The 23,877-nt window shown below is 41.7% G+C and overlaps 2 protein-coding genes across 3 annotated transcripts; one reads left to right on the top strand and one right to left on the bottom strand.

Moving 5' to 3' along the window:
• Nucleotides 1–223: 223 nt before the first annotated feature.
• Nucleotides 224–19,470, top strand: MFAP1 (microfibril associated protein 1). Its single transcript, XM_036242676.1, has 9 exons — nt 224–457; nt 9,528–9,747; nt 11,510–11,639; nt 11,885–12,072; nt 12,845–12,953; nt 13,056–13,216; nt 15,428–15,587; nt 18,565–18,654; nt 18,753–19,470. The coding sequence occupies exons 1-9, from the start codon at nt 379–381 to the stop codon at nt 18,933–18,935; spliced, it is 1,320 nt and encodes a 439-aa protein (XP_036098569.1). The 5' UTR covers nt 224–378; the 3' UTR covers nt 18,936–19,470.
• Nucleotides 19,471–21,652: 2,182 nt separating this feature from the next.
• Nucleotides 21,653–23,638, bottom strand: HYPK (huntingtin interacting protein K). 2 transcript variants are annotated; one of them, XM_036263630.1, is made up of 4 exons: nt 23,255–23,638; nt 22,368–22,423; nt 21,977–22,028; nt 21,653–21,825 (listed from the first exon to the last, which is right to left on the bottom strand). In XM_036263630.1, exons 1-4 carry the CDS (start codon nt 23,414–23,416, stop codon nt 21,730–21,732), a joined length of 366 nt encoding a protein of 121 aa, XP_036119523.1. In that variant the 5' UTR covers nt 23,417–23,638; the 3' UTR covers nt 21,653–21,729. The 2 variants fall into 2 exon arrangements, with proteins under 2 accessions (XP_036119523.1, XP_036119524.1); XM_036263631.1 differs by lacking the exons at nt 21,653–21,825; nt 22,368–22,423 and having other exon boundaries at nt 21,969–22,028; nt 23,255–23,454.
• Nucleotides 23,639–23,877: the final 239 nt, after the last annotated feature.

Raw genomic sequence — 23,877 nt, 5'->3', positions numbered from 1 at the left:
TCCCATTTTCTTTGGCTTCTAACCAATCTAACAAACAAAATCTTTAATTCTGACCTCCCTCGTCACAAGGATCTTAACAGCAAAGATTAAATGAAGCAATTTCCCGCCAGAAGTGAAGTCCAAATACTGCGAGACTGAGGACTAGAGGGCTGACTAAGTACATGCGCAGTAGTGGTTGGCGTCCGGACATCCTCCACAATCCCACAATCCTCTGGTCGCATACTTCCGGTTTTTCTAGCTCGGCCGTAAGTGGTGTTTCCGTCAGTCGCGTTGCAGCATCCAGGGCCTCTGGGTGGAGAATTTTTCTGTTCTTTGACAATTGTAGGTGTTGCTGTCTGGAATCAGTGAAGTTTCGGGAGTACCACAGCTGCCGTGAACATGTCGGTCCCAAGCGCACTCATGAAACAACCGCCCATTCAGTCCACGGCTGGTGCCGTACCGGTTCGCAATGAGAAAGGTACTGTGCTGAGCTGTTTTCCAATCGGATCATCCTCTTCCTTCCTCACCTTACTCCAAACCTAACTCCGGGCCGACCACCCCAACCCTGCAGACCCTTAACGACCTCCCCAACACCATTTCTTCGACTTTCCCCTCGTCAAACTCGCATCCTGTCGCCTTGCCTAGGGGAAAAAATACTTCCATGTCGTTGTTCCTCTATGCTGACTGCCCTCAATTACTGCAAGCACCCCTCTTTCCTTGGCCTCCACCAGTTCGTTAGACTAATACAGATTGAATGCCTGCTGTTTGCCGGGCATTGTGTGGGATACAATCCCTCTTTTATTATCCATGACACTATGCTGCTTTTATAACTCTTACAATTATAATTATTTACATGTCTATTTCCCTCTACTGCATTATAAACTCATAATCTCCTTGAGGCAGAACCATGTCCTATTAAGCTTTTTTAAATTTTAAATCAACGCTATTTATTAAGTTGAATACAAAGTCGTAGCCCTGACCGGGTAATTCAGTCAGTTAGAGCGCTGTCCCCATATGCCAGAGTTGCAGTTTCGATCCCTTTCAGGGCACATACAAAAGTCAACCAATGAATGCATAAATAACTGGAACAACAAATTGATGTTTCTCTTCTCTCTCCCCCCGCCTTCCTCTATCTAAAATCAATAAACTTAAAATTTTTTAAATAAATATATTTTAAAAATTAAAAGTGAATACAAAGATAGTGTAAGATAATGCCCCTAACCTTAAGAAACTCATATTCTAGTAGATTTGGGACATTAAAAAAAAAAAGAGGTCTTTCACACCTGTAATACCTGTCACATAGGTGATACCAAGTGCCATGAGAGCAGAGATGGAAAGATTTCTTCAGATTGGTGTAATCAAAGAAAGCTTCTTAAAGGATGAGTAGGATTCCAGTGAGTGCAGATGACAGAACATGTTATCTGGGAGTCAGGGTTTTTTCAGTAAGGATTTTGGAATATAATATCAATTATTTTATGTTTCTTAAATATGCTGTACCTATCTGTGTCGAATATCTTGCCTTTTATTTATTTATTTATTTATTTAAATAAACAAAGCTTTTAAGAAGTATCCTTTGGATATATATAAATCTAATTCATTCATTTTTAACCGTTTATGAACTCCATTGTATAATTAAACCACAGTTTGTTTCTTACTGAGAGACAGTTGTGTTGTTGTTGTTTTTCCCCTTTTTTACAAACAGTGCTGCAGTTGTCATTCTTAAACTCATCTCTTTAGTGAACCTGTGTTAAGAATTTCACTAGGGTAGACTCCTGGAAGTTTATCATGAACTTAACTACCTATTGCCAGTTGTTCTCTACAGTGGGTTGTAAGAGTTTTTATTTCCCCATATATTCATCTACACGCTTGGTTTTATCGGTTTTAAATTTTTGCTCAATCTAATGGGTATGAAATACCTCGTTTTAATTTGCATTTCCCTGATTACTGGTGAGACTAGACATCTTGCTCATACATTTTTCAACTCTCTAGGTTTTCTCTTTTATGAATTACCTATTTCTGTCATTTACCCATTTTCTATTTGGTTTGTTTTTATACTTTCCAAATCTGTACTATTTCCCCATGTTTTATTTTGTTTCTGTCTTGTCTTAACTTTAATCATGTAGTCGTCTGTTATACAAGTGTTTTTAGTTTTAGTGTTATCAGATTTATCAGTTTTTTCTTTGATGGTTTATGCTGTTTAGTATATTAAGGAATTCTTTCCTACCCTGAGATAGATATTCAAATTACAAAGATTTTCTATCATCGTAGTGGTTGTATATACTAAATAGGATTGAATACACAATTGTGCGATACAGACTCTAAGTTAAGGAGCTTACAGTCCAATAGGGATGTATATGTTTTTGTTTTTTGTTTTTTGTTTTTTTTTTATCCTCACCCGAGGATATTTTTCCATTTTTTGTACAGATAGAGTGGGAGGGAGAGAGAGGAAGGGAGAGAGAGAAACATCGACGTGAAGGGACACATCGAGTGGCTGCCACCCGCACGACCAACCAGGGCTGGGGACAAACTGCAACCGAAGTATGTGCCCTTAGCGGGAACCGAACCCGGGTCTCTCCGGACCGCAGGCCGACGCTTTTAACCGCTGAGCCAAACTGTCCAGGGCGGGATGTATATGTTTAAGATAGGTTTTCACACTTGGATTTTCAGTCCATCTGGAATATTTGGTGTCAGAGATCCCATTTTACTATTTACCTCATGGTTAGCCAGTTGTCCCTACTACTTTATTATTTGACTAGCCCACCTGCAGCTTTTTTTTCTCCAATCCTCACCCAAGGATATGTTTTCATTGTTTTTTGTTTGTTTGTTTGTTTTCAGAGAGAGAGGAAGGGAGAGGGAAAGAGAGAGAGAGAAACATCAGCGTGAGAGAGAAATATCAATCGCTGCCTCTCATATGCACCCTGACCAGGGACTGGGGATTGAACGTGCAACCCAGGTATGTGCCATGACCGGGAATTAAACTCGTGACTCTGCATGGGATGACACTCCAACCAACTGAGCCACACCAGCCAGGGCTACACTGCTTTTTAATGTTACTTCTGATTACAAGTTCTCTGCTCTCTACTCTGTCATTGGTCTCCGTGTACCTCCTGAGTCAATGACATATTGTTTTAGTTACAGTGGAACCTTGGTTCTTGAACTTAATTTGTTCCAGAAGGCTGTTCCAGAAGCAATTGGTTCCAAAACTGAATCATTTTTTTCCCATTAGAAATACTGTAAATTGAATTAATTCATTCCAGATCCTCAAATGATTCCCGCTTTCAACCTTTCTTATATATAGTACATTTCTAATGTACTATTTATTCTATGAACAAACACTTCTTTTCTTAAATTTATCGAACCACCCCCTACTAGCCTTAAACTAATCACTTTCAGCACTCGTTCTGGGGGTGTCTTTCAGGATGTCAGTGTGCAGCTTTTTCACATATCATTGCCTCCAAAATGCTGTCACTGGCTAACTGCTTTTCATTTATACAAATCAACAACAGTTTTTCTGCCTCTTCGCTTGCCTGTGGTCATTGTTTCTTTTTTTTTTTTTAATACTCACCCAAGGACTTTATTTTCCATTTTTGTTCAGATAGAGTGGGAGAGAGAGAATGAGAATGAGAGAGAGAAACATCGACATAAAAGGGACACATCGAGTGGCTGCCTCCCACACGACCCCAACCTGGGCCAGGGACGAATCACAACTGAGGTATGTGCCCTTGGCTGTAATCGAACCCGCCACTCATTGGTCCCTGGGCTGAAACTCCAACCTCTGAGCCAAACCTGCCAGGGCAGTCATTGTTTCTTTCACACCCTTAGCAACATTAGCACTCTTGATGGCCTCTCTATGTTTTAAAATTGTGCTAATTGTTCATTTGCCAGTAACAAAAGCAAAACAAACAAACAAACAAAAATAGCCACAGCACAATTTCCTGAGATGTTAACAGGTGAGGTTTAGGTGTAAACTAACTCATATTGATACATTCTCTCTCTCTCTCTCTCTCTCTTTTTTTAAATTTTTTTTTCTATCCTTGCCCAAGGACATTTCTTGTTCAAATAGAGTGGGGGGGGGGGGAGAAACATCAATGTGAAAGGGACACATCAAGTGTTTGCCACCCGCACAACCCAACCAGGGCTGGGGACAAACTGCAACCGAGGTACGTGCCCCCAGCAGGAACTGAACCCGGGTCTCTCTAAACAGCAGGCCGCCTCTCTAACCGCTGAGCCAGACTGGCCAGAGCTGCATTCTCTCCTTTATTTGTGGCCTGAGAAACGATTTTTGTCATGCTGATGTATCAGCATGAAAGGGTTGTCAGGTGGAGAACCTAGGTTTATAGAAACATTTTTTTCTATGAACAACTTGGTCAAGAACCAAGGGTTGACTGTACTATAAAGTAAATGAACCTTGCAATCTGTATATAAACCCTCCCCACCCCCACTTTACTTTATTGTTCTATTTTTAATTAAGACTTTAGTTTAGAACAATTTTAGGTTCACCGCAAAATTGGGGGGAAGGTTCAGAGGGTTTCCATATACCCATTACCCCTACACATGCATAGCTTCTCCCACTAGAGTAATAATACATTTGTTACAATTGATGAACCTACACTGATACATCATAATCACCCAAAGTCCATAGTTTACATCAAGATTCACTCTTGGGCCCTGTCCACTTTGGCTCAAAGGTTATAGCGTTGGCCTGTGGACCAGAGAGTCCCGGGTTCAGTTCCCACTAAGGGCATGTACCTTGGTTGCAGTTTGTCCCCAGCACCTGCTGGGGTCGTGTGTGTGGCAACCAGTTGATGTGTGTCTCTCACCTCTATGTTTCTCTCTCTCTTCCTCCCTCTCTCACTCCTGCTTTATCTGAAGATAAATGCAAAAATGTCCTCGGATGAAGATTTAAAAAAAAAGATTCGCTCTTAGTGTTGTGCATTCATTGGGTTTGGACAAATGTATAATGACATAGCCATCCCTAAGGTGTCGTACACAGTCTTTTTACTGCCCTAAAACTCTGTGCTCTGTCTGTTCATCCCTCCCACACACCCAGCCCATGGCAACCACTGATCTTTTTACTGTCTTCATAATTTTGCCTTTTCCAGAATGTTATGTATTTGGAATCATACAGTATATAACCTTTTCAGATTGCCTTTTTCACTTAGTAATATGCATTTAAGTTTCCTCCATGTCTTTTCATGGCTTGATAGCTTTTTTTATTTTTAGTGCTGAATGATATTGTTTGGATGTACCATAGTAGATCCATTCACATAGGGAAGGACATCTTGGTTGCTTCCAAGTTTTAACCATTATGAACAAAGCTGCAGTAAATGTTAGTGTGTATTTTGTGTGTGTGTGGACATAATTTTCAACTCATTTGGATAAATACCAAGGAATGCAATTGCTGGATTGTATGGTAAGCATATGTTTAGATTTATAAGAAACTACCAAACTGTTTTCCAAAGTAGCATTTTGCATTCCCACCAGCAATGAGTGAGAGTTCCTATTGTTTCACATCCTTGTCAGTGTTTAATGTTGTTGGAGCTCTGGATTTTGGCCATCCTAATAGGTATGTAGTGGTATCCAATTGTTTTAATTTGTATGATGACATGTGATGTGGAGCATATTTTATATGCTTATTTGCCATCTGTGTATCTTCCTTGGTGAGGCATCTGTTAAGATCTTTGGCCTCACCTTGTTCTTCAGAATTGTCTTGGCTCCCATTCTTCCGCATGGTTTTAGAATCTGCCTGGGTACAACTTTTAATGGAATTGCATTAAAATTTTATATATTAGTATTATAAGTGGTATTTTTTATTTTTGTTTTTTATTTAATTTTTTTATCCTCACTCAAGGAGATTTTTGTATTTATCTTCACATAGAGTGGGAGGGAGAGAAGGAGGAAGAGAGAGAGAGAAACATCAATGTGAGAGAGACACATCGACTGCTTGCCACCTGCACAACCCCAACAGGGGCCAGGGACAAACCACAACCAAGGTATGTGCCCTTAGCGGGAACCTAACCTGGGACTCTCTGGTCTGTGGGCCAACACTCTAACTGCTGAGCCAAATTGGCCAGGGCTAGTTAATTTTTTTATTTATTTTTTTTTAATTTTTTAATATATTTATTTGAAAGAGAAAGAGAGAAACATCAATTTGTTGTTCCACTTATTTGTGCATTTATTGATTGATTCTTATACGTGCCCTGACGAGGGATAAAACCCACAACCTTGGTATATCGGGAGGATGCTCTAACCAACTAAGTGACCTGGACAGGGCATAAATGGTATTTCAAAAAATTTTAATTTTTTTTTCTTTATTGACTGTAGAGAGAGAGGAAGGGAGAGGGAAAGATAGAAACATTAATGAGAGAGAACATCTATTGGCTATCTCCTGCATGCCCCCCATTGAGGATCAGGCCCACAACCTAGGCATGTACCCGACCAGGAATCATACCGGTGACCTCTTGGTGCATGGGTCAACACTCAACCACTGAGCCACACCAGCCGGGCCAAGGATATGTTTTTTCAAATTGATTTTAGGAAGAAAGGAAGGGGAAAAGGAGGGGAGGGTGGGACATTGATGCGAGACAGAAACATCAATCCATTGCCTCCCATACATGCACAGACCAGGGATCAAACTACAACCTAGGTCAGGGCATATACTAAGAATCGAACCCACAACCTTTTGGTGTACAGGATGATGCTTCAACCAACTGAGTCACCCAGCCAGGGCATAAATGTTTTTGTAAACTGCATTTTCTAGTAAATATAGCTATTGTACAAGTATGTTTCTTTTTATCAAGCATTCTCCCTGAATTTTTTTAGTTTGTTGATTTTCTTGATTTTCTACATAAATGATCATATAGGCTGCAACTTATGGCAGTTCTTCCCTTTTAATCCTTACCTTTTATCTCTTTTTCATTTCTTGTTGTCCTAATTAAGGCGATGATAAAATATTGACTAGAAGGAATGATATGGACAACATAAGAATACCTACATTTTTGTTTTTTTGTTTTCCCTTATTGATTTTAGAGAGAGGGGGAGAGAAAGATGAAAACATCGATGAAAGAGAACATCGATTGGCCACCTCCTGCATGCCCCCCACTGGGGATTTGGCCCACAACATGGGTATATGCCCTGACTGGGAATCAAACTGGCGATCTCTTGGTGCATGGGTCAGCGCTCAACCACTGAGCCACACCAGACAGGCTTTTTTTTTTTTTTTTTCTTTATTGATTTTGGAGAGAGAGGAAGGGAGAGGGGGGGAGAGAGATAGAAACAGCTATGAAAGAGAACATTGAGAACATTGATTGGCCACCTTCTGCATGCTCCCCACTGGGCATTTGCCCTGACCGGAAATTGAACCAGAGACCTCTTGGTGCATGGGTCAACAATCAGCCACTGAGCCACACCTGCTGGGCAGGGATGCCCACTGTGTTTTAAAAGAATGCTTCAATGTTTTGTTATTTTATTATTAAGTATAATGTTTGCTGTATCTATTGTTAAGATTATGTGACTTTAAATATATAAACTTATTTTTTCTTTAATGATTTTAGAGAAAGGAAGGGAGAGGGAGACAGAGATCAAAACATTGATGAGAGAAAACATCAATTGGCTGCCTCTTGTAAGCCCCTCACTTGGGATTTGGCCCACAACTGGGCATGTGCCCTGATCAGAAATCAAACTGGCAACCTCTTGGTGCATGGGTCTATGCTTAACCACTGAGCCACACTGGCCGGGCTAAATATATAAACTTTAAATTGTATATTACTGCCCTGGCCAGTTTGGTTCAGCAGTTAGAGCATCGGCCCGCGGACCAGAGAGTCCTGGGTTCAGTTCCTGCTAAGGGCACATACCTCGGTTGCTGTTCGTCCCCTTCCCCAGTTGGGATTATGCATGTGGCAAACAGTCGATGTGTCTCTCTCACATCACTGTTTCTCTCCCTCTCCCCCCTCTCTCCTTCCCGCTCTATCTGAAGATTAAAAAATGTCCTCGGGTGAGGATAAAAAAATAAATTGTATATTACTTTTCCCCCATTAATTTTCTTCTCCGTTGTGTCCACCCCCCCACCCCCATTAATTTTCTAAGGTTAAGTCATCCTTGTAGTCCTAGGCTGAATCTTATTAGGTCATTATGGCTTAGAGTTTTTCTGTTAGTTTTACATTGCTGGAATACATTTGCTATTATATTATTTAATATGTTTGTATTTGTGTTCATAAATGAATTCACCTAAAGTTTCTCTTCAAACTGTACAGTTTGGCTGTCAAGGTTATATTCGTCTTATAAAATGTGTTGGTTAGTTTTCACTCTCTAGTCACTGTAATTGTTGGTATTTGTGAAAAAGAGATTATCACCCAGCTGATGTAGCTCATTGGCTTGAGCATCAATTCCTGGTCAAGATCCATGCTGTGGTTGCGGGCTCGATCCCCAATAGGGGGCATGCAGGAATTAGCCGATTGATGTTTCTATCTCATCGATGTTTCTCTCTCCTTTCTTCTCTCTCTAAAAATAAATCAAAACCTATTTTTAAAAAGAACGAGATTATCGCCCAGCTGGTGTGACTCAGTGGTTGAACATTGACCCATGCACCAAGAGGTTGCCAGTTCAATTCTTGGTCAGGGCACATGCCCAGGTTGTGGGCCAAATCCCCAGTGGGGGCATGCAGGAGGCGACCAGTCAATGTTCTCTCTCATCGATGTTTCCCCCCCCCTCTCTCTCTCTAAAATCAATAAAGAAAAAAAGTTTTTTTTTAAAAGGACGAGATTATCTACTCTTATAGGCTTGATAGCTCATAAACTAAGAGAATGTAGACATAGATAAAATTAGAAGATTGAAATATGTGGGATATATCATGAAGGCTGCCATGGAAAATTTCAGCGGAGCTAAAATGACAGCAGCCTTTTAATTTTATATTCCCACTTAAGTCACCCTTTGTGCTAGGCACTCTTACAAATAATTTATTTAAGGGTATAGTTGAGGTGGAATAGATTCAATTTGTGATGGTCATAGTCTGCTGGTTTGGGGGAACTTTTGTCTATTGTTACACTGCCAACCTTCCTCTATTTTATTGTTCCCAAGTTAGTCCTCTTTATCATTAGTGTTGGTATTCACAAGAATGCTTCCCATGACTTGGCTTTTGTAGGAAAACACCATTAGATGAATAGATGGTTGGGTAGTGGCTCTCTTCTCTTTCCTGAACTCTTATTTATAAGGAATATAGGGCTCTGCCTGCAAAGGCCAATGGTGTTTTAGGACATTGGGAAAGAGCCCAGCTTGTGTGGCTTACTTGTTGAGTGTCAACCCATGCACCCAGAGGTCACCAGTTCGATTCCCAGTCAGGGCACATGCCTAGGTTGTGGGCCCAATCCCCATTTGGGGGGTCATGCAGGAGGAGGCCAATCAGTGTTCTCTCCCATCGATGTTTCTATCTCTCCCTCTCCTGTCCTCTCTCTCTAAAATCAATAAAGAAAAAATATATTTTTTTTATTAAAAAAAAAAAGAACATTGGGAAAGAGGCTACTGAAACATAATAAATTATCTTTCTTGCCCAGGTGAAATTTCGATGGAGAAAGTGAAGGTAAAACGTTATGTGTCAGGAAAGAGGCCAGACTATGCCCCTATGGAGTCCTCAGATGAGGAGGATGAAGAATTTCAGTTCATTAAGAAAGCCAAAGAACAAGAAGCAGAGCCTGAGGAACAGGAGGAGGATTCATCTAGCGACCCTCGACTACGACGTTTGCAGAACCGTATTAGTGAAGATGTAGAAGAAAGGTAATGACTAGGTTTATGTTTCACTGGACTTGAACCCCTACAAGTTCATTAGAACAACAATAATAGCTCGTACTTGAATAGTACTATGTGCCAGGCACTGTTCCAAATACATTACATTTACTAATTCTTATAATCCATACAATTACCTTATGAGATAGGTACTATTATTCCCATTTTACAAATGAGGAAACTGAGGCACAAAGGGGTTAGGAAACTAATATGACCAAAGTTATACAGCCATTAAGTGGGAGCCAGTAAACAGCAAGCTGCCTCTGGTCCAAAGGCCCAAATTAACTCATTAAGAGAACAGAAAACAGCCTTGGCCAGTTTGACTCAGCAGTTAGAGCATTGGCCTTCGGTCCAGAGAGACCGGGTTCAGTTCCCGCTAAGGGCACATACTTTGGTTGCAGTTTGTTCCCAGCCCTGGTTGGGTCGTGCAGGTGGCAACCACTTGATGTGTCCCTTTCACGTCGATGTTTCTCTCTCTCCCTCCCACCCTATCTGAACAAAAAATGGAAAAGTGTCCTCAGGTGAGGATAAAAAATAATAAATAAATAAATAAAATACTTAAAAAAAAAAAAAAAAAGAATAGAAAACAGACCATTGGTTGGTTTGTTTAGTAGTCTTTGTAACACAAAGATGTTTTATAAAAGTTGAGACATTGATTTTTATCCACTTATTCTAAAGGCTAATAAGAAATGACATTGAAATAGGAAAAAAGTCCTGATGAATGGTCTCATGTAGGAAAGGGAGCCTCCTAATAGGGATTTGGTATGTTGTGTATTGATTGAGACACTGGCTTACAGAGTAGGCCAGAGATCCTGAACTTTCACAGCTCAAATTGTCTCAGTAATTTTTTCACAGAACCCCTGTGCCCAAATAGTTCTACTTATTTTGTTAAGTAGTTAGATCCAAAAATTTAATATATATTTATATTCTAACAACTTAGCTATTTGAAAAACGTAAAACACAAAAGAAAAAAAACACATTTTTACTTCATTTTACAAAACCACAGTTACTTACTATTGGGATTTGTGTGCCCCTTGGACACTGGCAACCTCTCAAACCTCGGAATCAGCTTGGCGCTGTCACTCATTTCCTTTTCCATATTGATTTTTATGTGGTACTTGCTTTTTGTCACAGCAGTGACCAAAAACTCAATTTCACAAAGATAAAAGATGTCATTGAAAGGAAACAGTTTGATATAACGTTGAAACTGAACTACCTTGAGCTATAAAATATATACCAGTGCACCCATATAAGTTTACTGTAGTGCCCCAGGATGCCTCAGCATATACATTTAATGTTTTAGGTCTAACTTGACTATTTGCTCTGACACTTGGAATTCGCTTCTTTAATGGGCACCTCAGTTTACCCCTTTCAGGACTTCAGTATTAATAAAAGCAAACAGCCCTGGCTAGTTTGGCTCAGCGGTTAGAGCATCAGCCTGCAGTCCAGAGAGACCCGGGTTCGGTTCCTGCTAAGGGTACATACCTTGGTTGCAGTTTGTCCCCAGCCCTGGTTGGTCCTGCAGGTGGCAGCCACTCGATGTGTCCCTTTCACGTCGATGTTTCTCTCTCTCTCCCCCTCTCTCTTCCTCCCACTCTTATCTGAACAAAAAATGGAAAAATGTCCATTTTATTTAAAAAAATAAAAGCAAACAGTGTCCAGGTTCTCTATGATTAAAATGTGGTTGAGCCCCTTAGTTTTTGTAGCATTGGTGTTACACTTAGAGATTTTTTTTCTTTTTTTTTTTTTTCAGATTGGCTCGACATCGGAAAATAGTAGAACCTGAAGTGGTGGGAGAAAGTGACTCAGAAGTAGAAGGAGATGCTTGGCGCATGGAACGAGAAGATAGCAGTGAAGAAGAAGAGGAAGAAATTGATGATGAGGTATAGTAAAATGGGAAGTCCTTTCTGGGTTAAGAAAAAGTTGGGGCCTATGCTCCTTTTGTTGAGAAACAAGATTGCTACATTTGGCAGAACTCTGACCCAGGGTTCTCTATTGGGGGTAGGATTGAAAATATAATGGTGCAGAGTTGCATGTAGTCAGATCAAAGTTTGATGAGGGGAAAATAAAAAGCCATCTAAGAGCACAGACCATTTGGCTTACTGGCTTGGACATATGACTTTGATAGGAAATAGAGCGGCGCCGTGGTATGATGCGTCAACGAGCACAGGAGAGAAAAAATGAAGAAATGGAAGTCATGGAAGTGGAAGATGAGGGACGTTCTGGGGAGGAGTCAGAATCCGAGTCTGAGTATGAAGAGTACACAGACAGTGAAGATGAGATGGAACCTCGCCTTAAGCCAGTCTTCATTCGAAAGTAAGCATCTCACAAACCAGTCCTGAATCCACAGTTTCTACTTTCCAGGTCTAAAGATAGAAGCCTCTGCCCTGGCCTGTTGTTAAGTGGTTAGAGCATCGGCCTGCGGTCCAGAGAGACCCGGGTTCGGTTTCTGCTAAGGGCACGTACCTCGGTGCGGTTTGCCCCCAGCCCTGGTTGGGTCATGCGGATGGCAACCACTCGATGTGACCTTTTCAGGTCAATGTTTCTCTCTCCCTCCCTCCCACTGTATCTGAACAAAATATCGAAAAATGTCCTCAGGTGAGGATAAAAAATAAATAAAAAAATAAAGATAGAAGCCTCTTTCCTATGTCATGGTCTTCTGAAATGTAAGCACTAAGTGAAAGTCTTCTGCCCAGTGCCCTAGCTCTGCATGGTATTTGCTGAGGAATATCTTGATGTTAACAAAGCCTGAATTTGTTTTCACATCTCTTTCTCCACATATCTGTCCGAGATCTTACATTATTTAAAGCAGAAAATGAAGCTTAAAGAGCAAATTCCTATTCCTTTCCTAATGGCTAGAAATCCTACTACTACAGTCTAGCAGGTTCTTTGCTATTCAGGCAATTCTCAAAGATGAATGGAATTTTGATGCTATAGAGACCTGGTATGACTCCCATTTTTGGTTTTTGCAAATAATAGGGCCAGGAATTGTTTGGCTTTGTCTGATTTAGACCGGACTTGATTTAGGGGAACAGAGCTTCACTCTAAGTAAGAGCTTCAGGCAATTAACAGGACCTCTGTACCATAGGAAGGACCGAGTAACAGTTCAAGAACGTGAGGCTGAAGCATTGAAACAGAAGGAGCTGGAGCAGGAGGCAAAACGCATGGCTGAGGAGAGGCGCAAGTACACACTAAAGGTACTGGGAGTAGCTGTGAGGATTGAATGCAGGGAATAGTGTACTTGGGTTTGTCTGAGGAGAATAAGGAATTCCAACAGTTGAATTGTTCTCCTTATGCAGATTGTAGAAGAGGAGACCAAGAAAGAGCTGGAGGAGAATAAGCGATCCCTGGCTGCACTGGATGCACTGAATACTGACGATGAAAATGATGAGGAGGAATATGAGGCATGGAAAGTTCGGGAGCTAAAGAGAATCAAAAGGGACAGAGAAGATCGAGAAGCGTGAGTAATGGTCCTAGAGTTTAATACTGCTAATGAGATAGGTTCCTAGTAGAATAGTTCTGAGGCTCAACACCTACTGTGAGTTCCAGTCTAGCTTTCTTTAGGGTTCCTGCAACTGGGAGAGTTTCTGTAATTGGAATATGGCTGGTAAAATAAAATCAGGGAAAAGAAATACTTTGTCAGCCAGCTGATACTCCCTTTAGTTTCCTAGTAGACACACAAAAGTTATTCACTATTACCAGTTATCTATTATTGCATAACAGCCCTACCCAAAATTAAGTGACTTAAAACAATTGATTAGTTCTCACAATTTTGAGGGTTGGCCAAACAGTGCTTTTGGTGGTTTCACCTGGGTGCTCTTATGTAGCTGCATCCAGCTGAAGGACTAACTGGGCTAGAAAATCCAGAATGACTTCACTCATATGTTTGTAGTTTGTGGACTATCAGCTAGGATGCCTCATTTCTCTCTCTTCAATAGGCTAGACTGGCTTCCTTACATTAACAGTCTTGCAGCAGTATTCCAAGAGGGCAAAGGTGGGAGCTGGCAAGATCTTTTGAGCTCATGTGTCATTTCTGCAAAGGAGAATGCATACTGTGAGGGGAAGAATTTTGGGCATTTAAATAATCTACCAGATTTGCTATGTTAGAGCAGAATCATTTTGGAGCTTCCATTATCCATTCCTGAAGATTAGTAGGAATGAAAGAGTAATCCCAGATTACAGTGGGAAACCATCAACAGAAGACTCTGTCCTCAGCCTGCAGTTTCTAAGGTTTTTATCTTGGGTTTCATGGAGTCCAGGTACCCTTTAAAACTGCAAAATTATGTGTATATTTGCATTTTTCTGAAGAAAGGGGGTCTGTGGCTCTCCCCACTCCCCCCAAAAAGTTAAAGTCACTACAGTCTAATAATGATGGTAATCCTTGTTTTGTGACATATAACCACATATATGATTGTTAAAGTTATTTTAAAATTGTGATTATTTTTTCTAAGCTAAGAGGCTTTTGAGGAAGAAGAATTAGTAATGTTGCAAAATCAAGCATCACATTACATATAAACCTCAAAAAAAGGCTAGAATCAACTTTTGGAACTTTGCAATACCTGATCTTGCAAGCATAATGAAGGCCACATCACCTTTTTATTTATTGAGTTCCTAATCTTGATTCCTAACAGGCAATGACTAGAATTTAAAAAGATGAATAGCCCTGGCCAGTTTTGCTCAGCGGTTAGAGCATCAGCCTGCGGTCCAGAGAGATCCGAGTTCGGTTCCCACTAAGGGCACGTACCTCGGTTGCAGTTTGCCCCCGGCCTTGGTTGGGTTGTGTGGGTGGTGGCCACTCGATGTGTCCCTTTCACATCGATGTTTCTCTCTCCCTCTCTCTCCCCCCCCCATCTGAACAACAAAAAAAAGGAAAGAAAAATGTTCTCAGGGGAGGGGGAAAAAAAAAATGGTGAATAGGCCCTGGCTGGTTTGGCTCAGCAGTTAGAGCATCAGCCTACAGAAACCAGAGGGTCCCAGGTTCGGTTCCCACTAAGGGTACGTACCTCGGTTGCAGTGTGTCCCCGGCTCCAGTTGGGGTCATGTGGGTGGCAACTAGTTGATGTGTCTCTCTCATGTCAATGTTTCTCTCTCTTTCTCTTTCCCTCTCTCCCTCCTGTTCTATCTGAAGATAAATGCAAAAAAAAAAAAAAAAGTGTCCTCGGGTGAGGATTAAAAAAAAAAACTGACCGGTGTGGCTCAGTTGGTTGAAGCATCGTCTCATGCACCAAAGGGTCTTGGGTTTGATTCCCAATCAGGCATGTATGGGAGGCAACCAGTTGATGTTTCTCTCTCTCCCTCTCCCCCTTCCTCTCTCCCTCAAATCAATTTTTTTAAAAAGTTGAATAAGGCCTGGCTGGTTTGGCTCAGCAGTTAGAGCATCAGCCTGAAGACCAAAGGGTCATGAGTTCGATTCCAGTCAAGGGCATGTACCTGGGTAGCAGTTTTGATCCCCAGCCCCATTGGGGTCATGTGGGAGGCAACCAATCAATGTGTGTGTCTCTCTCTCCCTTCCTCCCACTTTCTCTAAAAATCAATGGAAAAATATCCTCAGGTGAGGATTAACATAAAAATAAAAAGGTGAATAATGCTTGCAAGGAGATGGGACCGTGTTATACTCCAATAATTGGGTCTTTCTGAAACTGGAATGATAATAATTTTGTTCTGTGGACAGGCTTGAGAAGGAGAAAGCAGAAATTGAGCGCATGCGAAACCTGACTGAGGAAGAGAGGAGAGCTGAGCTTCGGGCAAATGGCAAAGTTATTACCAACAAAGCTGTTAAGGGCAAATATAAGTTCTTACAGAAGTATTACCACCGAGGTGCCTTCTTCATGGTAAGAAGTGAAGGGGGGAAGGGAAAGTTGGGCGGTAGGAATAACTCAGAAGCTTTGAAATCTTTTTTCCCCCCAAGAATAAACTGGTTCTGGAATATTACCTCCACTTGCCAGTGGTCAACTTTCTCATTTGCTTTTTGCCTTTGAAGAATATAAACCCAATAGAGAAAAGTATTGGGAACAGGATTTTAGAAATTGCAGCTACTGTTCTCTATTTTTGACCCCAGCTCCAAGGAGGAAATGATGTAATAGAAGAATTGAGGAACTGAAATAGATAGTGATCTATATAGATACTAGACTATTTAGGTACCATAAACACTTAGGTATCATTAGCCAAGTGAGAAATTTTGGTTATGCAAAAACCAGGTTCTGCAAATAGCTTTACATGAGCTCATATTTGCGTGGCATGGCAGAAGTTTAATTCATGTCATTCAGCCTAACAAACAAAAAAAGTGGTTAATAATCTAACCATTATTGTAATGTCATCATCTTATTTTTATATAAAGACCAAGATCAAAATATCAGTCTGTTAATCTTGTATAAAGTGACAATGATTTATTCCAAATTAGTTGGATTAGCACTAGAGATAATTTCTTAATACAGAGATAGCTGGAAAGGAAATGGGAGCATTGATTGCATTTACTATTCTAGTAGCATGTAGTTTGTTAAATTATTTCCTAATGTTAGAGGAGTGTGTATCAAAAACTGAGACTAGCTTTTTTAAATGTTGTATATTAGCCCTGGCTGGTTTGGCTCAGTGGTTAGGGTGTCAGCCTATGGACCCAAGTGTTGTGGGTTCAATTCCCAGTCAAGGGCATGTACCTGGGTTGCAGGCTCGATCCCCAGCTAGGGGTCAGGCGGGAGGCAACCATTTGATGTGTCTCGATATTTCTCTCTCTTTCTTCCTCCCTTCCACTCTATCTAAAAATCAATAGAAAGTTATCCTCAGGTAAGAATTAACAACAGAAAAGAAACATACTATCATAAAATGTTGTATATCAGACCCTAAATATCCCTACTGCAGCTAAATTCCTGCCTTTTACTGCAGATACCAGTAAAATAAAAATAAAATTAGAAAATTTCAGTGTAGGATTCCTTACTCTTCTCCAAAATCAGTGTGTCCATCTGTTCAGCAGGTAGTTATTTATGTAGTTTTTCTAAATTGAAGTTGGTAGAGATTAACTTCTTATTCTGCTTAAAAGTCATGAAGTAGCCTTGGCCAGTTTGGCTCAGCGGTTAGAGCATCGGCCCGCGGACCAGAGAGTCCCGGGTTCGGTTTCCACTAAGGGCACATACCTGGGTTGCAGTTTGTCCCCGGCCCCAGTTGGGGTTGTGTGGGTGGCGACCAGTCGATGTGTCTCTCTCACATCGGTGTTTCTCTCTCTCTCTTCCTCTCTCCCTCCCACTCTATCTGAAGATAAATGAAAGAAAAAAAAAAAGTCATTAAGTATGCACAGCCGGTGTGGCTCAGTAGATTGAGCATCATCCCCTGGGCTGAGAGGTCCTGGTTGGATTCCTGGTCAGGATGCCAAGGTCGAGGGCTCAATCCCCATTAGGGGGCGTGCAGGAGGCAGCTGATCAATGTTTCTCCTCTCTCTCTAAAAAATCAATAAAAACTTTTTAAAAGAAAAAGAAAAGGCCATGAAGTATCATTGCTTAAGCATTTCAGCAGCTTCAACAATAAACCTTCTTAAAGAAGTGTATTGCTGGCTGGCTAAGATACATAAAGTTTATATGAAAGTCTTTGGTGCACTTCCTCAAATATTGAGTCTTATCTAGATAAAGAGGGTGAAGTTGAAATGGCTTGAGATTAAATGAGGGACTCTCAGGCTGAATCAGGAGAAAAGTAGGTCTCACAAAAACTGTTTAATTGTCCCATCTTTAAACTGGGCATTTCTCTAGCTGAAGGGAAAAGAAGACTCCAACAGTGTGTTTGGTTAAAGCACTCAGCTCTTCAGTGAAGTTCTCCTTAACCAAGGTGGTGCTATTTTAATTTCTTCACACGTTTATAATCTGTATCTTAACATTATAGTCTTATTAATATGTTGGTTTGAAACTATTATGTATATTTTATATAGTTAAGTAAAGAACCTTTTGAGCTTTTATTGAAGAGGGAGATGTTATATTTGGTAAAAGATTGCAAAGGATAATATAAAGGAGGTAGCATTTCACATATGGACTTTCAGACATTCGGTGGTAGGAAGATATTCCAGATGAAGGAACCAGGCGTAGAGGCATAGAGTATCATCTGTACAGAAAAGTGGCAAGGAGAGGTAGATTAAGGCTATATAGCATTTGACCTTGACAACTACACAGAGGAGTTGTTTAATATAATAAAGAACCTTGAAAGTTTTTGAGCAAGGTAGAGATATATACGAGAGTTGTGTTTGAGAAACAATCAATTGGCAGTGTGTAAGATTCATTGCAAGGAAAAACTACAATAACCCTGGTGATGAGAATTTGTAATTGAAACTGATTGAATCTGCACAACAATTATTCAAATTTTGAATCTTGGTAATTTTTTACCAAGGAATGTTCATAGGAATGTTTATCCTATTAACAGAAAAAGTTAAATCAGGAAGAAGCTGATTCAGAAAGTTTGGGGAAATGATTTTCACTTTAGATGTGAGTTTGAAATCCCAACAGAATATTGAAGCTAATGGGAAGTAAAAAATCAGAATCAGATTTGAAAGGCCTGTTAAAAGCCATATGAGTGTCCTGGCTGGTTTGGCTTAACAGTTAAGAGCATCAGCCGGGGGACCAATGAGTTGAGGGTTCGATTCCGGTCAAAGGCATGTACCTCTGTTGCGATTCGTACCCAGCCCTGGTTGGGGTTGTGCGAGTGTCACCTCAACTAGATGTAGGCTCTTGAAGGTTTACTACCCTCTGCTTTCTTTGTATCTCTCATCATAGTTTAATTTGTGATTTGAATATATGGGAAATAAAACCACGAGATTGATAAGACTCTTTTCTACAGGATGAGGATGAAGAAGTATACAAGAGAGATTTCAGTGCACCTACCCTGGAGGATCATTTCAACAAAACCATTCTTCCCAAAGTCATGCAGGTATGGGGTACTTTAACATGAGAGAAAAGTGATATATTGAGGGCTGGGATATGATATGTTTGGTAGTATAACTAACTCATCATCCATCCTTCCCTCAGGTCAAGAACTTTGGGCGCTCTGGTCGTACCAAATACACCCACCTTGTGGATCAGGACACCACCTCCTTTGACTCCGCATGGGGTCAAGAGAGTGCCCAGAACACGAAGTTCTTTAAACAAAAGGCAGCTGGTGTGCGAGATGTATTTGAACGGCCATCTGCCAAGAAGCGGAAAACTACTTAAAGTTCAACTACTTATTCTTCCAGCTGTGGGACACAAGGGCAAGTCTCAGCATCTGGTCTTTGATTTGCTTTTACCATTATTTACATGGCCTATATATCCAGCCTATTGGACCTGCCATACTTGGAGCACTGGGCAACCCAGTCTTTGAAGGTGCTTTGTGAGGTTTGGACTCATGCTGAGAACCCCACAGAAAAGCACTATCCATCCAGGTGGGATTACCCCCACTTAAAACTATTTCTAAGAAATTTTAGGTTTCATCATTGTTCTGGCTTCCCAAATTCACTTGGGACTGTTCCAAGTTTCTTTTTCCAGCCCCTTAGTTTGGGTCAGAAACATGGGCATGTAAGTGGACAGTGCATTACTTCTACCTTACAGGAAATCTAAGCTCACTGAAACCTGTTTTGCATTTTTGGCTGAAATCAACTTTTCTAGGTGAATGTAATTTTGATCCATTTATGTACGTGTTCAGAAATAAAAGAATCACACACCAAGAGACTTTTTGAGCTAGATACTGGAAAATAATGTGCAGGCTGACTAGTATTTACCTATTAACTAAATAAAGTCAACAGGGAATTGTCAGGCAAACAGTGTTTCACACTTTAATCATCCCCTTTGATATCAGAAACAAACTCAGACTCTATAAACAGGCCGTATTCTTTTTTTTTTATCGTCACTCGAGGACATTTTTCGATATTTTGTTCAGATAGAGTGGGAGGGAGGAGAGAGAGAAACATCGATGTGAAAGGGACACATCGAGTGGTTGCCACCCACACGATCCAACCAGGGCCGGGGACAAACCGCAACCGAGGTATGTGCCCTTAGCGGGAACGAACCCCGGGTCTCTCCGGACCACAGGCCTACACTCTAACCGCTGAGCCAAACCGGCCAGGGCCAGGCCGTATTCTTAGTAGCACCAATTTATTCCCAAAGCAAATACATTGGTGGTTGTCCTTGCCATCTTCATCATATCTGTATATAGAACAAAAGTTGACCCATAAAATGGGGACTACCAAGCACCTACCAGTATCTTTTCTTTGCCCAGCTCATATATCAAGCAGAGAATAGTGCTCTCTGAGTTAGTGTAATGACATCATGCTAGAGTTAAATTCATGATTTTTCCACTTAATACTCATTATGTAACTACCATGCACATGGCAGAGCATAAGGAGTCCTAGGGGTTACAAGAAATGACATTTAACTACAGGAAGGCTACTTCTCAGTTGCATGAAAAAATAAGATCAAGGTTTGTTCACATTCATGCCCCACTGGGAAAAACACTCATAAATCCTTAAAAGTCCTAGAATAAAAATACAAGTGTAAATAATTCCTATGAGGTAATAAACACATAAAGATGAATGTAAGTCACTGTGTGTGTGCCAGAGGGGAATACAATCTTAAGAATTATCCTACAAGCTTCGCCAGTGTGGCTCACTGGTTGAGTGTCGACCCATGCACTAATAGGTCACTGGTTCAATTCCAAGTCAGGGCACGTGCCCAGGTTGTGGACCCAATCCCCAGTGGGGGGCTTGCAGGAGGTGGCCAAAAGATGTTCTCTCCCATTGATGTTTCTCTCTCTTCCTCTCTAAAATCAAGAAAGAAAAAATATTATAAAAAAAAAAATTAGCCTACAGCCAAAATGAGAAAAAGAGCTTGAAATTCTTTTGGGAATGTGTTTATAGCTGCTATTTGAATGTCTACTCTGGGGCAGGTACTAGGCCATGCTTTCAGTACTCACCAGTTCATAAATTCTTATGACAACCTATGTGGTATCATTTTACAGTTCAGGAAACAAAAGCTCAGCAAGGGTAACTTAGCCAAAGTTGATCAACTTTTAAAGTAAAATTTATCTTCTCTCTAGGATAAAAAATGCCATGTAAGGTATTAGTGTTATGGTTCAAAATTCAAATATTGCCCTGGCCAGTTTGGCTTAACAGTAGAGTGTTGGCCTGTGGACCAATGAGTCGTGGGTTCAGTTCCGGACAAGGGCACATACCTTGCTTACAGTATGTCCCCAGACCGGGTCAGGATCATGTAGGAGGCAACCAGTCAATGTGTCCCTCTCACGTCGATGTTTCTCTCCCTTTCTCCCTGCCACTCTATCTGAAGATCAATTTCAGGTTACTTCTATGTGTCCTAAATTTTGATATCTTCTATTGTTTTTACCATGTTCCCACCTCAAGTACCTAAATTCTAACTCAAAGTGGCTTATGATCTGGATTATTAATTTACATCTACAGGTAAGTAATGACCTTTCAGCTATTTATAAGCTACCTTAGGGACACATGCCATGGGGTACACTAATTTTGCTCCAAATATACCTTGAAGACTCTTTGAGAGAGCTAATCTGATGGCCCTGGCCAGTGTGGCTCAGTTGGTTGAATACCAAAAGGTTGTGGGTTCAATTCCCAGTCAGGGCACATACCCAAGTCGTGGTTCCTACATTAAGGAAGCAACCAATCAATTCTCTCTCTTTCTCTCTCTCCCCCCCTCCCTCTCTAAAATCAATTAAAAATAATAGTAATAAATAAGTAAAAAATAAGAGTGCTGATCTGATGAATAAGCCTGTCTTGCCACCTAGCAACATGAAATACTCTTCTACGTTGATCCTTCACATAGGTTCAGTAAGGGCTGGGGTGGGGAGGGCTGTCACTTAAATTCAGTTATACTCCAACATGTAAATTTCTGACAATAAAATAAAATATACACTGCATTTGATGAAACTGGGGGGAAAAAAAAAAACACAAGTCTTTATTGCAATAAGTTAATCCAGTGGGTATGTCTCAGAAAGCTCAATTCAGTTGGTTAGGGCAATAAGAGCCTCTACCACGTTGCCCATGTGTTCCCTCAAACTTCGCTCTGCCGCTGCTCGTGAGATCTCCATCTCTGTCATCTGCAGGAAAAGGATCAATGATGTTACCTAAGCCTCCTCTCTGGCATTAATGTGCCACCAAAACATGCTAACTAGACTTGTTTCAGGAAACAACCCAAATCAGGCAAAGTAACCTCCCCTGCCCATTCATTAGCTAGGCATCACTACTCACTATCAACTCCAGATCTTCCTTCTTGATGGTGACTTTTGCCAGTTCTTTCTCCCTACAAATATTAACGTACATTAGTCTTCATTCTCTACCTCCACCATAAACTCCCTTGAAGGATCATTCCCAGCTGTGCCTTACAAACATGACTCTTAATAAACACTGTTGAGTGAAAATACAAAATGACTCCCACTCTTTCCCCTGGAGTCTTTACAGCAGGCAGATGTTGCCAAGAGGCCTTTCTTTCTACTAACGAGAGTAAAGTTATAAACCTTAGATCTGAGGGAATTGGTGATGGAGCTGAAGAACGATACAAGGTACAAAGACTTAATCATGGCTTTTATTTTTCCTGGGGGAAAGAGGGACTGGTAGGGCTGACTGCGTGCATAAGACTTACCGCTCTTGTTTGGCTTTCTGCTCCCGGGAACGTCTGTCTCCAATCACCGACATGGCCTACGGGAGAGGCAAATCTAGTTACTGCTACCCACAAGGCCTAATATAAAAAGCCACTAAAGCCCTGGCCCTTATGGATTGGCGGTTAGAGCGTCGGCCCAGGGACCAGAGAGACCCTGGTTCTCGGTCAGGACATGTACCTCTGTTGTGGCTTGTCCCCGCCCGGTTGGGGTCGTGTGGGTGGCAACCAGTGGATGCCTCTCTCTCACATCTATGTTTCTCTCTCTTCCCCCCCCCCCCCACTCTATCTGAAGATAAATGAAAAAAAAAAAAAAAAGGGTTGCCCTGGCCAGTCTGGCTCAGCGGTTCCAGCGTCGGCCTGCGGCCCAGGGAGACCCGGGCTCCATTCCCACTAAGGGCACGGACCTCGGTTGCAGTTTGTCCCCCGCCCTGGTTGGGTCCTGCAGGTGGCAGCCACTCGATGTGTCCCTTTCACATTGATGTTTCTCACTCTCTCCCCCTCCCACTCTATCTGAACAAAAAATGGCAAAATGTCCTCAGGTGAAGATTAAAAAATATATATATATATATCCTCAGGTGAGGATTAAAAAAAAAAAAAAAAGCCACTAAAAGCGAGGCGGGTGTGTAAACGATAAGTGTTATCAGGAAACCAAGGCCTGTTTTAATTCAGTTCTCTGCTCCTAAGGACGACTGTAAACCCAATCTCCAGCAAGCCTTTTCGAAAGCCGTGACCCCCGGTGATGGTTCGTTTCCCTGTTGCCTCCTCCCGCCATTAGGATCGTGACCCCGTCCTGGAGCAGGGCTTCCAGTTAACAGCCTTTGAGCTCCCTCTGGTCTCAGCCCCACCGACACGCTCCCCGCCAACCTCACCGTCTCCAGATTGGAACTTTGGATCTCTTTCTCTTCCGCATAGTCGGTGACTCTCTCCAGGTCCGCTGCACCACTGTCATGCTTCCGTGGCTTCTCGGGAGGCCGCTCAGGACCGCTGGTCTCGGTCTCCAACTCTAGCTCCACATCCCCCTCAGTCGCCATATCGATCCCACCGCGCCGCCTCACAGGCTCCGCCCCACCTCACGACTTCCGGTAATGCCCCTCAATTTCCGCCGGAGAGGAGGAGGCGGGGCTGTCGCTGGGCCACACCTTCATTTATGCTCTAGTTCTAGAAGCTTCAGCGAGGAAGAAGGTTCGCCTGTCAGACTTCCTTTAAGACTTGTACAGTGTTGTTTTCAGCAAAGTGCATTCCCAGACCTAGCCAGTCACCACTCCAGACCTTCCCGACACAAATCCTTCCCTCCTCTTTACCTAGATATTTCCTACCATCACCCTCCCGCGGGCGCGCATACACACACTCCCAAGAAATTCTGTTCCACAAGTATAGCTGATGTCTAATCCTAAACCAATTAAGAATACTAATCCACAGGAGGCCACATATGCAAATTGCTCGCTAATCTGGGGAGAACAGCCTGAGGGGCCTATGGGCCCAGGGGAGAAAG

This window comes from Molossus molossus, unplaced genomic scaffold (assembly GCF_014108415.1).
Source record: "Molossus molossus isolate mMolMol1 unplaced genomic scaffold, mMolMol1.p scaffold_m16_p_1, whole genome shotgun sequence".
NCBI lineage: Eukaryota > Metazoa > Chordata > Mammalia > Chiroptera > Molossidae > Molossus > Molossus molossus.
Note: the sequence above shows the minus strand (reverse complement) of the source record. Positions and strands in the feature narration are given on the sequence as shown.

Bases quoted from the DNA above. Each gene is read 5' to 3' on its own strand.
- HYPK (XM_036263630.1), bottom strand. From the start codon at position 23,416: ATGGCGACTGAGGGGGATGTGGAGCTAGAGTTGGAGACCGAGACCAGC. The intron at 22,424-23,254 runs GTGAGGTTGGCG...CCTCTCCCGTAG, and splicing joins AAAGTTCCAATCTGGAGACG to GCCATGTCGGTGATTGGAGA. The intron at 21,826-21,976 runs GTGAGTAGTGAT...CTTTTCCTGCAG, and splicing joins AGGAAGATCTGGAGTTGATA to ATGACAGAGATGGAGATCTC.
- MFAP1 (XM_036242676.1), top strand. From the start codon at position 379: ATGTCGGTCCCAAGCGCACTCATGAAACAACCGCCCATTCAGTCCACG. The intron at 458-9,527 runs GTACTGTGCTGA...TTTCTTGCCCAG, and splicing joins ACCGGTTCGCAATGAGAAAG to GTGAAATTTCGATGGAGAAA. The intron at 11,640-11,884 runs GTATAGTAAAAT...TGACTTTGATAG, and splicing joins AGGAAGAAATTGATGATGAG to GAAATAGAGCGGCGCCGTGG.